Consider the following 13,766-nt stretch of genomic DNA (forward strand, 5'->3'; position numbering starts at 1 on the left):
TGATAGAGCTTATTGTCTCTCATTGTTCTTCCTTACTCTCCCCAACTCCACATTTCCTGACAATTTTTACATGTTTGTTTTTCCTTATGAACTGTAAAAATCAGCTTGTCTAGTTCCAAAGGTTCTTTTCCATTTTTTTCCCCATTATTTCTAAAACTCTTTTACAGGATTATCCCATTTAGCCTTGAAGCCACTGAATGAGGTTTGTGGGCTCATTTGCCAAATGAGAAAACTGAGACCCAAATTGTGTTTTAGCCTTGCCTAAGGTCACACAGGAGGTTTCTTATGGCAAGAATCTGCCCCACCTCAAGACCCCTGCCTCCTCCTCCACCCCCTGCTTTGTGTGTGTGTGTGTGTGTGTGTGTGTGTGTGTGTGTGTGTTGGTTGAGGATGACTCAGGAAGTATAGCAGCCCTTGAAAGAGAGGTGGCCCAAACCAGGTGTGCAATAAAGCCTGACTTAATTCCTTCTGTCTTCCTATCTCTAACGATCTCTCTCCCTCTCTTTTGTTCTCTGCCTCTTGTGTCTCTCTGTTATTATGTCCCTCTTTTCTAGTCTCTGACTCTTTCTACCCTTTGTTTCCTTCTTTCTCTGTCTCTTGTCCAAAGGGGTGGTTTATTGGGGGCAGAAATCACCTCTCTTACCCAGTTCCTTTAGTTATTTTTATTTTTCTTTTAAGCATAAGGTCCCTCACCAAATAGTATGTGAAGATGCTCTTGGTGGACAAGAGGAAGGTATGTTCCTGCCTCACTTCGCTCCCTGTTCCCTCACATGCTTGTTTCCTGCCACGAGAGCACATCAGGTTCTTACCTAGAGGGAAAACAGAGGCTGGTAGTGATAGGAAGGAAGTGACAGGAAGCAGTGGATTGAGCCCTGCAGTGACAGTGGGTCCTGGCTTTGTGTCAGCTCTGCCTGACCCTCCAGATGACCCATGACTGGGACCTGCCATTCTGTGGCTTTAGGGGATCCCCTGGCGTGCTCCATAACTGTGCATAGCTCTTTGCAGTTTTTAAAGGAATCTCCATAAGGGAGGTGGGGCAAGGGTGCTTTATCCATTCTATGGGTCCAGAGCAGGCATAGGCTTTATCCAAGGTTACACAAGAAAGTGGTGGCAGAGGCACTTAATGGCCTCTGCTATACTAGGACCCTCCCACCCAGCTTCTAGCTGAGGCCTTAGTAAAGTGCTGATGAGAATTTGCTGAAATATACTGTCTGCCACAATGATGATGATAATAGTTAATATAGAAAGCACTTACTATGCACTATGCAATGTGCTAAGTGTTTTATATGCAGTATCTCACTTAACTCCCCCACTTCCCCACTCCCAGCCCCATCAGGTGTCATCCGCATTTTATAGATGAGAGAACAAAGACACAGAGAAACTAAGTAATTTGTCTAAGAGAGATAACTATATAGCTAGTAAACGTTAGTACAATTGAGATGAATGGGTGGGTGGGTGGATAGTTGGATGGATGGATGGATGAATGGTTGAATGGATGGATGGATGGTTGAATGGATGGACGGAAGCATAAAGTAATGGTTAGGATGGTTAGGTAGTAGGCTAGGGGACTTGGAGTTACTAAGAGATCTTTATATGTCTATCCCCATCAGCTCAGTCATGTATTAGCTACTTAAAGGCAAAGATTAACCCAAGAAAATAAACCCAAGAAAATTTCAATCTGTCAGTCCACATAGAGAAGTCCACACACAGCAGCATTCACACACAGTCAAGGATAAATTCACACTGACCAGGATGTAGGGAGCCAGATACACACACATGTGGACAAGAACAGAAATCTGACACTGATACCTAAATATAACCAACACAGCCCAGTTACATACACACAAATGTAGACACTGATACACTAAGAGGTAAGGCAGACATTGAGAAGGACACACTATTAATAGAAGACACCAGCACATACCCACTCAAGCAGATACAGACCCACACGAAGATTGGGACACATGGCTCATGCACACAGAGAATGGATAAGCGCTCTCTTGTGTCTCTGTCTCTGTCTTTCTCTGTCTCTCTGTCTCTCTGTCTCTCTCTCTCTCTCTCACACACGCACACACACACCAGTGCATACAAAGACCAGGAGGCATGTTGTATTTAAAGCCAGTCTGGATTCACTTAACACAAGGATATGCATCTTGCAAGGACATGTTTAGAGACAAGGTCATTCACAGACAAGGACACAGATATGCAGAAGTGCCCATCTATTCAGAGGCATACACACAGAGATGTTTTACACACACACACACTCACACACCCCGACCCCAACAGGCAGAACAATAACAGGATCAGTCTTTTTCTCGCTGACAAAGCAGCAACCAGGGCCCTCTTGGGTTTAGCTACATTCCAGCACCTTTTACTTCTAGAAAGGCACTCACCTGGGTCTTGCTACACATGCAAAGTTTTGGGGCCACTTCCCTCCATGCTTCATCTTAGAGGAGAGATGCTGAAGAGGAGGAGTTCCATCCATATGTGCTGTTTTCTCTTGATGCGGCAAACCTTGGCAGTGCCTCTGTTCCCCTTTTCCTTCCTGGTCCCCACCCATCCAGCCTGTCTCTTAATCCTGCCTAAGTTATCTTAGGAACTTTCTCAGGCTCAGCCCTTCCTGCCCTCTCCTCAGCCTTGGCCCTTGTTGCCTTCCCCCCCAAGGCCCACAGCCTTCCATCTGGCCTTGGTTCCCCCTCCTCCTCCACTTCACCTTCCCACGGGACATTCTTTCTCAGCCTCCCCTGCCATTCACATTTTAAAAACAATCAGTGTCTTTTGGTTCAAATCAGAATTTATCTGAAGAGAAGGAGGGAAGCAACCCTCTAAATCACTCTAATCCATTCCTCGCAGAGCAGCCCGAGAGATGATTTAAAAATGCATATGTGGGCTTCCCTGGTGGCGCGGTGGTTGAGAGTCCGCCTGCCGATGCAGGGGACACGGGTTCATGCCCCGGTCCGGGAGGATCCCACATGCCGTGGAGCGGCTGGGCCAGTGAGCCATGGCCGCTGAGCCTGCGCGTCCAGAGCCTGTGCTCCGCAACGGGAGAGGCCACAACAGTGAGAGGCCCGCGTACCGCAAAAAAAAAAAAAAAAAAAACAAAAAAAATAAATGCAAATGTGAGGGCAGTGACTTTGTTTCATTTGCTGGTATATATATATATCCCCAAGGCCAAGAAGAGTGCCAGGCACATAGCAGGTGCCATTTTCAGCTAAAATGTCACCTCTCCAAAGAAGTCTTCCTAGATCCCCTCGGTTTGGGTAAGATACACACACACACACACACACACTTGCAGGTGCACACACATGAACACACATGCACTATAAAGTACATATACATATATATCTTGTAAATGATATATATATGATATATACATGATATGTCGTATATGTATATATATATCTCTTATAAGTGTCAAGCTATATGTATATATATATATGTATGTATGTATGTATGTATGTATATTTTCATGTAGACTTAATCTAATCACATGAGCACTTTAAAATCAGAGAGTTTTCTCAGTCCAGTAAGCAGAAGGGAAGTTAGAGGGATTCTAAGGATGAGAAGTGTCTGACATCCTAATAATGACCTCAAAGATGGAGGAGGCCATGTGCAAGGACCAGAGAGCCGCTTCTAGGAACTGAGAGTGACTTCGGGCCAATGGCCAGAAAGGAAATAGCCACAAGGAACTGAATACTGCCAACAACCTGAATGAGCTTTGAATCTGGCCGATATCTCGCGAGGGCCTAAGCAAAGAACCCAGTTGAGCCTGTTCAGACTTCTGACCTAGAGAATGTTAAACTAATAAATGTTTGATTTTTTTTAAGCCTCTTTGTTACACAACAACTGAAAGTTAACACACATGTTATCTTACTTAATCCTCGCAACCATCCAAAAAGGAGGGTTTGCATCCCTCTTGTACAGATGAGGAAACTGGCAGGTGAGGTAAAGGACTTTGCCTTAGACCACATGCAAGGATAGCGCCACAGTCTGGATCAAAACTCTTGCTTGCCATCTCAGCAGGCTGCTTCAGGAAGCAGAAGTGGAAGCAGCTGGGAGAAATTAGACATCTGACTAATAATGGGCCTGACTAGGTGGGGACTGAGGTCTTGGGTCAAGACCAGGGAATGGAGTGCGGGTTTCCGATTGTGATTTTGTTCACCTACGGGGCTCTGCATGTCTGAGCCTCTGTGTGTGTGTGTGTGTGTGTGTGTGTGTGTGTGTGTGTGTGTGTGTGAGTCCTTGGGGATTTGTATGTGGGAGTGTCTGGGTGAATGTGTGAGTCTGGTGGAGTGTATCTGTGTCCGTGTATGAGTCTGAGGGTGTCTGTGCATCAGAATGTATCCATCACCAGGAATGACTAAGTCTGTGGGGCTGTGTCTGGGTGTGAACATGTGTGTGCCCACTGAGGTGTGTCTGAGTGTCTCTCCTTGAGGGTCTGGGTCTGAGGGTGACTGTGTGTGAGTCTGACAGGATTTGTCAGGGTATTTCTGAGTGTATGTGAATGGGTGCTGAGGGGGTCAACGTTAGGAGGGGCACTGGTGTCTCTGTGTGCAGGTCTGAGAGTGTATCATTGAGTATGAGTGTCTGTGTGTGAATGCTGTGAGGAGTGTGGGTTCATGGGGGTGTGTGTGCCCACCTGAACTTCTCTGTGGGTTCGTGTGGGATCTGAGGGTCTCCCTGTGTGGTAAAGGGTGTCCCTGTTTGTCGCTCTGAGTGTGTCTGCAGGTCTCTGGTTGTGAGTCTGTGTGTCTCCGTGGATATACCTACCTGTGTGTGTCTCGGATGTCTGGAGTCTAAGGGGGTCTGTGGATTGGTTACCCCAAGGGTCCCTATGAGTGAGTGAGTCTGGGTGAATCTCTCTGGGTGTGTAAGAGTCTGAGGGTGTCCGTGGTGTACATTGCAGAGTGAATGCACTCTTATGGGTGCCTGTTTGTGCTCCTCTGCGGGTTCATGTGTGAATCTGAGGATCTCGAGTGCCGGTCACTGTTAACTGTGTCGCTTTCCAGCGCGTCTGTATCCTGGGGGGAGGCCGGTCTCAGTCGGGGGCTGGACGTCTGGATTCGGGGCGAGTACGGGGGAGGGGACAACGTGGGGGGCGCGGTCCCTGGACTGAGAGCGCAGCAGCCCTGCGCGCTCCTCCCTTGGGGCGCGCACACCTGGCGGCCTGGGCTGCGAGCAGGGGCCCCGCCCGCGCCCTCCGGCTCCCACGCCCCGCGCGCGGCGCCCCCTCCCTCGGGCGGTGCCGATTGGCTGCGGCGGCGGCTCGAGCCCGCCCCTCGCGTCCGGCGATGGGCGCCGCGGGCCAGAGTGAGCTGCGCCGCCACAGCTGCTGCTGCCGCCGCCGCCGCCACCGCCGCCACCGCCGTTACCGCAGCCGCCGGGAGCACAGCGCGCCTCGGGTCCGCGGGTCGCCAGCTCCCGGCCCGCCTTCCGGCCCAGCCGCGCCCGCCAGCCCCGCCGCGGAGCCCCGGCCCGGCCTCGGGCCGCCGCCACCACGCCGCGCGCCGTACTCCGCGTCAAGAATGGGGCGGCCAAGCTGCCCAAGCCGGCCGCCGCCGCCGCCGCCGCCGCGGCCGAGGCGTCCGGCGCCGGTGCGGGCATGGAGCGCTCGCAGAGCCGCCTCAGCCTGTCCGCCTCCTTCGAGGCGCTCGCCATCTACTTCCCGTGCATGAACTCCTTCGACGACGAGGACGCGGGTAAGCGCGTGGCCCGCCCCCGACCCCTGGGGGGCGTCCCGGGAGCCAGGTCCCGAGGCCCCCTCCCCGACCCGGTGCGCCCTAAGAGGTGGCCACTCTTTCCTCCCCACCCCCAATCCCAAGCACGCTCGGGGATGCGCCCCCAGGGTCTTCTTTCCCACCCACAGGACCTCAGATCTCTAGGATGTGGGGTCTCCTCGCCTCCCGCCGCCCCCAGGGACCCCTAGATCATCTGCATTCACCCCTTTTCCGCAAGTGGGCCCTTTGGGTCGCCTGGACTTAGCTCTCCCTACTCACCTGCGCCTACTGAATTCTCCCGGTCTTGTCCCTGGATCCGACCCGCCACCCTGCCCGAGCCTCTTGTATGTGCCCACTCCTCAAACCCCGGGGCTTTGGCCGCCTCACCCCCGGGGCTCCGACGCGCCCCCCCCCCCCATTGGAGGTCGCACGCAACCTTACCCCTCCATCTTTGTCTTGGCTGCATCCAGAGACTCCCTGCCCAAGACCCCCGCCCTGCGCCCAAGGCCTTGAGCGCCCCTGTTTGTCTCTCCTCCTCTTCCCCCAGTCCTTTAAGGACTGGGGCGGACCGCGAGGGGACCGGTCGGGTGACGGCCTTTCCTCTCGGTTCTTCCCGGCGGTTCCCCCAGGGAGGCGTAGGGCGGCACCGACTCTACACCTGCGCGCCCTCCGGAGTGTGCCCCTGACCCCGGGTGCTCTTGTGCCTGGAGTAGCCCTTCTAGGTGGGCTGAACCGGGCCACCATACAGAGGCCCGAACCTCAGGCTCCCAGGCCTGCGCGCAACCCCAGCCAGAGCCCAAGGGGCGGGGAAATGTAGGGAAAACAGCTCTTGGGGGCCCTGGGACCAGGCAGAGGAAACAGAAGGGCTTCAGATCTGGTTCTGCGGTGAGGAAGCGAAGCCACCAACAGGTGGGGTACCTAGAGGGCTTGGGTGAGAGTTCCCTAAAGAGTGCCAGATTGGGAGTTGGAATGAGGTTCCAGTCTTGCTTCTCTCCGTATTAGCCATGACCTTGAGCAAGTCATGCCACCCCTAGCCTCCATATCCCGATCTGTAAAATGGGATGACAGTACCTCAGACATAAAGGTAAAGTTAAAAGTGTTTTGTAAGCTGAAAATCTGAGAGTATTTTAATTCAATGAGGGGATGAAAGGGAGAGGGGTGTGTGTGGTGGGGAGGAGTAAAATGGTTTCATGGACGCTTTTGAGAACTTGATGAAAATATGGACAAGTTCTCCAAAAAATACACATAGGCACCATCCAAAAATTTTTGTCCACAGTTTTAGGGAGTTCATGGGCCCTGCTTAAGACTCTCTGCCTGCAGGGACCCTTATCTGGTCAGCCTGTTATCTGATAAGCCTTGGATGGAACGGTGGGTGATGGGTGCTCATGTCTTTCTGCTGGAGCAGGAGGCAGGTGGGGAGAAAGGGAGAAGGTTCTCCAGAAGAAAGTGTTGGCTGAGTGAATGAATGGGGCTATGTGAGGCTGACCCCTGACAGACCGGTCTTGCTGTTGACCTGGAGATGGAGGTGGAGTAAAGATGGTTACTGCAGAGCCAGCCATTTTACAGAATCCCCATTTTACAGAAAAAATAACTGAGGTTCAGAGGCTTAACTTCCCCCGTGATGCAGCTGAGGGTGGATGTATTATTATTCTGGACAAGGCAAGGTGAGGAGGGGTGGAGGGGTTCTCCTAACGCAGTGGCCTCCTCTGGAGCAAAATCCAGGAGAGGAAGTCCCGGCTAGCGTGGGGGCTTGGGGAGGGATCCCCACCTGCCTCGGTGAGCTGGCTCCCCCATGCCTCACTTGACGTTCAAGGACGCTCCTGAAGTTCCAACAGGCCACTTGGGTCTCCAGAGGCAAGGTGCATCAGTGGCAGGGACAGTTGGGTTTTTCTTCAAAGTCATGCTCCATGTCATGGTTCAGATGCCTTGGTTATTATTGTTGGTTGCTGGTGACTTGCTTTGGTTTCACGTGAGTCAGAATAGATAACTTCATGGAATATTAGAGATTTTTAAAGGTCACTATTTTTTTTTTTTTCCAGCGGGTTTCTTCAAATTCTTAAGTTTTTCACTTGGAGCCACCTAGAAATCATCTTGTCCGACCCTTTTTCGCCCCCAAATTGGTGTGTGTGTGTATTTGTGTGAATGTATGCATGTGTGTGAGATTGAAGCCCCAGTGTGTGTGTGTGTGTAACCCAAGGTCACCCAGTGAGGCAGGCACTCAGCCAAGACAAAAATCAGGTTTCTGGTTCTCTTTCCAGTAAAACACTAGCCCTCTCTCTGAAAGAGGATTTTTTAAAAAGTCAAATCTCACTGTGTAGAAAATGGTTCCCAGGTGAAGAGGTCCCAGGGAGCGGCTGGCAGCCAAGAGTTTGGTTTGGGCATCTCATGCTCACTGTCTGTTCATCTTAAGGGATGCTTCGAGTTTGGGAGCGGCGGGGAGAAAGTGAAGTTTCCTTTAGGGAAGGCTAATGAGTGCCTGGTGAAAATCGGAAGTAGGGAACGTTGTCTTGGTGCTTAATTTCTCCTGTTCTTCTCAAAGTCATTAATTTTCTCCTAAAAAAATAAAAGCCCCTTGGATTTATTCTTTTAGAACGGCACCACCCTGAACTAATTTCGAAAAGCAGTTTGAATATATCTCAGATACTGGACAGAGACTGCTCCAGTTGCAGGGCTGTCAGAATTGGCTTTGGTTTACCTTTCTCTTCTTTGCTCCCTCCCCTCACCAGTTTCGTGCCCCTCTGTCCCCGATGACTCAGAAGTGTCCCTGATGGGCCTCTGGCTCATCTGGGTGCCTCCCCTTTGTTGCTGCTTCTGACTCCTGTCCAACGCACCTTTTTCATCAACCGGATTGACTCAGAGCCATCTTCAGGGCTTACATGCCACCCTTCAGCTGGTTTCCTGAGAAACTGTATGAGGAGGAGACTTTCATTAGCCTTAACTGGGCCACAGCACTTTCCTGCCTCCGGCTTGGGAGCTTTGGACATTTTGTCAGCAAAGGAAGCTGCCCCTTCCACCCCTTTCTAGCCACCCTGCGGTTCAGGAAGCTGGTCATTGCAGATTCCTAGAATTCCTCCCAAGGAGCATCTTCCATTGTGCACTCTGAACCCATTACTTACACTGCTTTTGCCCCTTTTCACAAAAGATGCTGAGGCTTTAGAGAGGCATGCTCTCGGGAGGCATTTTTTGTGTCTGTGTCTTCATGGCTCAGCCTTGCTGGTGCTGGCTTTATAATTGAGGAGGGGTGGGGCAGGGAGGAGCTAGACACGTGACCTCTGCTTTTTCACATCTATATTGTTGGTTGCTGGTGACTTGGAGGAAGAAAATAATAGCATGGACCCCAGAGGGTCAACATTTTTTAAATGATTACCTTTCTCTAAGTATCCTCCTAGGCACTTTCAATATTGTTTTCTTTCCTCACAGCAATTCTATACAATTAACATTTAACATTCCCCATTTTCAGATGAGAAAACTGAGGCACAGAGAGAATATTTTTCAAGGTCACTGAGCCGGGAAATGAGGGTGGTAGGATTTGAACTTGAGCAGTCTGACTCAGGCATCTATGCTGTTGATTATTATGCTGTTTGTGCTACGAAAAGGGCTTAGTACAGTACCTGGCACTAGATAGGCTCTCAATACCTGTTAGCTCTTATCTTTCTTATTACCAAGTAAGACTTATTTCTGAGCATGACTGTAAAAAACAATCTGTGGGTTTGAGGAGGGGGGGTAGCCTGGTTCTCAAAATGTTGGCTTTTATAATTTTAATAAGCTAATTTTATTGCACTGTTGTAGCTATTAAGGCAGAGTTGGGCCCTTCTTCTTGGAGGGGGTTTAAAGATGGGATTTGGGGGACTTGCATGTGGAACAAGAGGGTGGGGAGCACCTAGCTCCCCATTTCCCTGTTCTCTTTAACAGTTAATTTTCATTACATCTACAGTCCCAGTCCTGACGCTCTGCCTTGGGGCACAGCTGGGGGAGCAAGAGTGTCTTCAGTATCCAGCAAATGCCAAAGGGCGTTGCTATATCAGGGTCTGGAATTGAGGATGGTGTCCCTGAGTCTGACCAAGTGGTTTTGGCGTCCAGTTCTCCCCCACCCGCCCGGGAGAGGGGCGGAGAAGCTGGAGCAGCCAGCTCCGATTTGCCCATAGGATGCTTCGATCCAGCGCAAGGAGGAAGTTGCCATGGCAACACGGGCCGGCTACCGGTCCCTCTCCTAGCAGTTCGGGCCACATTTCTGGGCTGGAAAGCCCTTCGTGGTACTGCCTTCTTCCGCTCAGACCAAATCTGGCGGGTGGGGTGGCATGGTGGATGGGTCCCACAGACTAGTGCTAAAGCCCACTCCCCTTGTTTTTGGACGGAGGGGAAATGGAGGGGGCTGTCTGAGTTACTTCTCCTGGCTCGTGGGGTGGAGATACTCCTGTCTTGCCAGACAGATCTCAACAGGGGTCATGAGAGCTCCAAATCCCGCCCCACCCCAGGCACCTGGAATGACCCCGCTGGAATCCCCCCTCCCTTCCCCAATTTCCTCCTTTTGGCAAGGTTTTCTTTCCCAGACCAAGTGCTAACTTTCGTCCTTGAAATTTGACCTGAGCTTTTTCTGGGAAACAAAATGTCCTGCTCTCCCATCCCTTCCCCCTGAGATGGTGGGAACAGAGTACTTCAGCCCTAAAGGGGGGCTGGGGCTGGGTGGATAAGGGGGAGTGGTGAGGGGGGAGGCCTTAAAATACCCTTCAGGATTAGGGCCACTTGAGGGCATGAGGTGGAGGCTTTGAAGCCTCCACTCCCACCCTCGTCCCTAGGGCAGGCCACTTCCTGTCCCCCCTCTGCCCCGTTCCCTAATTTACCACCAAGCACTGTAATCTCCTCTCTGGGCTGGGAATTGGGCAGAACTCTTTAGATAACCCAGGCATAGTAAAGAATCGAACCAGTTGTTCCCATCGTTCAAATTGTGGGTGTGTGAGTGTGGACCCAAACGACTTTATCTTAAATTACTCTGAAAGAAGTATTTCAGAAAAATTGGGTGACGGGGAGTCATCCCTTCCCCCATTACACAGATCACTGGCCTGTGGATCTGCTCTGATGCAGTTTGAGCTCTTTCCTAAAATTCTCTCTCTCTCTGGCACCCTCTCTTCCTTGTCCCCAAGCCGCCAGACTCATGGCTTCAGCTTCCTTGGCTTTTGCAGCTGCCAGAGGCCCACCTGGTTCTGTTTGGTGGGAAGGGGAAAGGAGGGGCCCATTCCCCTCGTCTCCCTTTGAGAACTAGGCTCTGCCTTCCTCCCCGCCCACCTCCATCCCAGAGGCCGAGCTTGTTCTTAACTAACGGAAGGCGGAGTGAGGGCAGGGCGGAGGTGCCGAGGAGAGCAGACCGCAGGCCAGCTGACCCTCTCTCACACCTCAGGGCCTTTCTTTTCCTTTGCCTCTTCTGACATCTCTTCATTGTGGCCTTAACAACCATCGCTTCAGGATTTCTTTTAAGAATTGTTGGAAAGGCACCAGTTTTGGAGGACGTGCTCAGAAGGGTGCAGACATCTCTCTCCCCCACTGTAATCTGTGTACCGCCCCCCACCCCGACGATGTTTTCCAGTCAAGCCCACTGTCTTACTGTCAGAGCTCCAGTCCCAAACCCCACATCCAGTCCCTTGGAATGACTGACTGGAATTCTCTCCTCCCACCCAGTTTACTCCATGGGGCTTGGATTTGACTCCACTTTGGTGCTAGGGCCTCAGGCAAGTCCTGGGCCTCAGTTTCCCCATCTTGAAAAAGGGATTAATTATCCTTGTCTGAGCATCTCTTGTGGTTGTAAAAATAAAATGATCAGGAGGCTTGTTTGGCTGTGCTCAGTGCTTTCCATAATCTTACTGAATCTTATAGCAGCCAAAAGGGGTAGCAGCTGTTGCCGATGTACCCATTTTGCAGATGAGGAAAAGCCAGGCAGCTTGGTGTTGTTTAGTGACTTTTTTGGGTTTCATGGTGGTGATTCAAACCCAGGCGTGTTTGACTCCAGAGACCACCCTCTGCCTCATGGCCTGAAATGAGATTCCTGGTGGGAACGGGCAGTGTAAGCCCCAGGGGCTGTGCTTGGGCTGTCAAAACAGCCACTGACAAAGGCCAGGGTGTGAGGGCCTATTCACATCCAGATGCATCCCTCCAGGGTCTGCCATCCCACTGCATTCCACCCCAGCCCACTGGAGTGCCTTCCTGGCCATCAGTTCCTGGATGATCCCCATCAGAGGGCTGTCTGGCCTCCTTGAAGAATCCAGTTGTCTGCCCTGGCCCTGGGGGCTGAGCCATCACCTGCCTCTCCAGACCGATGTAGGCCAGTGCTGGATTATATTTAACGCTGTGCTATTTCCACTTGACAGCTCCAGAGAGCCATCCCCCCTCCCCTTTTCTCCTTCCTCCCCCCTCCCCTTCTGATTCACTCGGAAACTGACAAGGCTGATGTCAGCGCCTTATTCTTAGCCCCCGTAATTGTAACTGCATTTAGCAGTGCGCACTTCATTAACAGTTTCTGCGAGGGGGCAGTGAGATGACTGCATGGCTGGGCAGGGACACGGGTGGGGGTGGGGAGGGGGCAGCTGCTGCAGGGACCCTGGCCAGCTGCCTCTTCTGAATGGACCAGCTGGGCAGGTTCCAGGCCTGGCTTTCCAAGACTAGCAGTCTTGGAAGGCCCCTTGGAGAGCACCTAGTCCACTCTCCTCATTAGGCAGGGAGGGAAACTGAGGCTCAGTGAGGCAAAGCAGCTTGCCAAGGTCACGTGTTAAGGATCCAGGGCTCTGGCCTTTGAGTCTAGGTTTTCTTCTTTGGTATTATTCATTCAGCTAATACTTAATTAGCTGCTCAGTGCCCAACAGCATTCTAGGTGCTGGGGCTATATCGGGCGAACAAGGCAGACACAGTTTCTGCGCTCACGGAGTTATGTTCTGAGGTGGAGGAGACAGACAGTAAGCAGGAAAGCAATTAAACAAATAATTTCAGATTGTGTCAAGTGAAATGAAAATAAGACAGGTTGATGGGATAGGAGATAACATTAAGTAAGATAGTCAGGAAAGGCTCACTGAGGAGGTGACATTTGAGTTGTGACCTAAATGACAGAGCCAGTAATGGGAATATGAGGGGATAGAGGGATCTAGGCAGAGGCAACAGCTGGTGCAAAGGCCCTGAGGTCAGCGCGGAGTTTGGGTGTTTAGGGAAGAGAAAGCAGACCAGCGTGGTTAGACTGCATGAGGGGAAACGAGGTCAGAGAAGTAAGCTGGGGGCGGATCACTCAGCCTGGTAGACAATGATAAGGAGTATCAGGTGGGGAAACTGAAGTTCAGATTGGGAATGGAAAAGACCCCCAGCTGGGTAAAGACAGAGGCCGAGAACTCCCGAATCCCTGTCTTTTTAGTCCCTTAGACACAGGTGGCTGTGCCTTTAAGTGCATCACGTGGCTTCCTTTCACATTGTAGCTGGTAGTGTGGAGTCTGGGAAGGGCTTTTTCTGCCCTCCCTGCCCGCCCCTCTCTCCTCCTCGACTCTCACCCGACCCAGCTGTATAGCTTCTTAGGGTGACGTAGCTGTGAAACTCTGGGGAGCTTTCGTGGTGGGACAGAAAGAACATGGCTTTGGAATCCAACACACCTGAATTTTTATCCTGCCTCTGCTGCTTCTAAGTTGTGTGACCTTGGGCAAGTGGCTTCAACTCTTCCGGGGCTCAATTTCCTCATCTGTAAAAGGGGGGCATAATAATAACAAGTTCTTCAAAGGGTTATTGTGAGTAATAAATTGATATAATGCACAAAACACATCTACCCCAGAGCCGGGCATGTGGAACTAAGATTTCCTCAGTTATAAGGACTAATGAGATCGTGGGTTTAATGCTGGGCACGTAGTAGATGCTCAGTTAGAGGTTACTGCTGCAATTGTGGTTGTTACTGTTGGTTTTAACGGGTCAGAATCATCGAGGGGGCTTGTTAAAACATAAATTGCTGAGCCTCACCCCAGAGTTTCTCATTCCATCTGGGGCGGGGTCTGAAAATCTCATTTCTTTTTTTTTTTTCCCCAAATATTT

The 13,766-nt window shown here is 51.3% G+C and overlaps 1 protein-coding gene across 2 annotated transcripts in view; it reads left to right on the top strand.

The window, feature by feature from the left end:
• The first annotated feature begins 5,602 nt into the window (after positions 1–5,602).
• Positions 5,603–13,766, top strand: part of RIMS4 (regulating synaptic membrane exocytosis 4) — a 62,102-nt gene continuing 53,938 nt past the window's right edge. For both annotated transcript variants that reach the window (XM_060078179.1, XM_060078180.1), the window contains exon 1: positions 5,603–5,699. In XM_060078179.1, the coding sequence (XP_059934162.1) occupies positions 5,603–5,699 (97 nt within the window). The remainder of the gene's footprint in view (positions 5,700–13,766) is intronic.

This window comes from Mesoplodon densirostris, chromosome 16 (assembly GCF_025265405.1).
Source record: "Mesoplodon densirostris isolate mMesDen1 chromosome 16, mMesDen1 primary haplotype, whole genome shotgun sequence".
Lineage (NCBI taxonomy): Eukaryota > Metazoa > Chordata > Mammalia > Artiodactyla > Ziphiidae > Mesoplodon > Mesoplodon densirostris.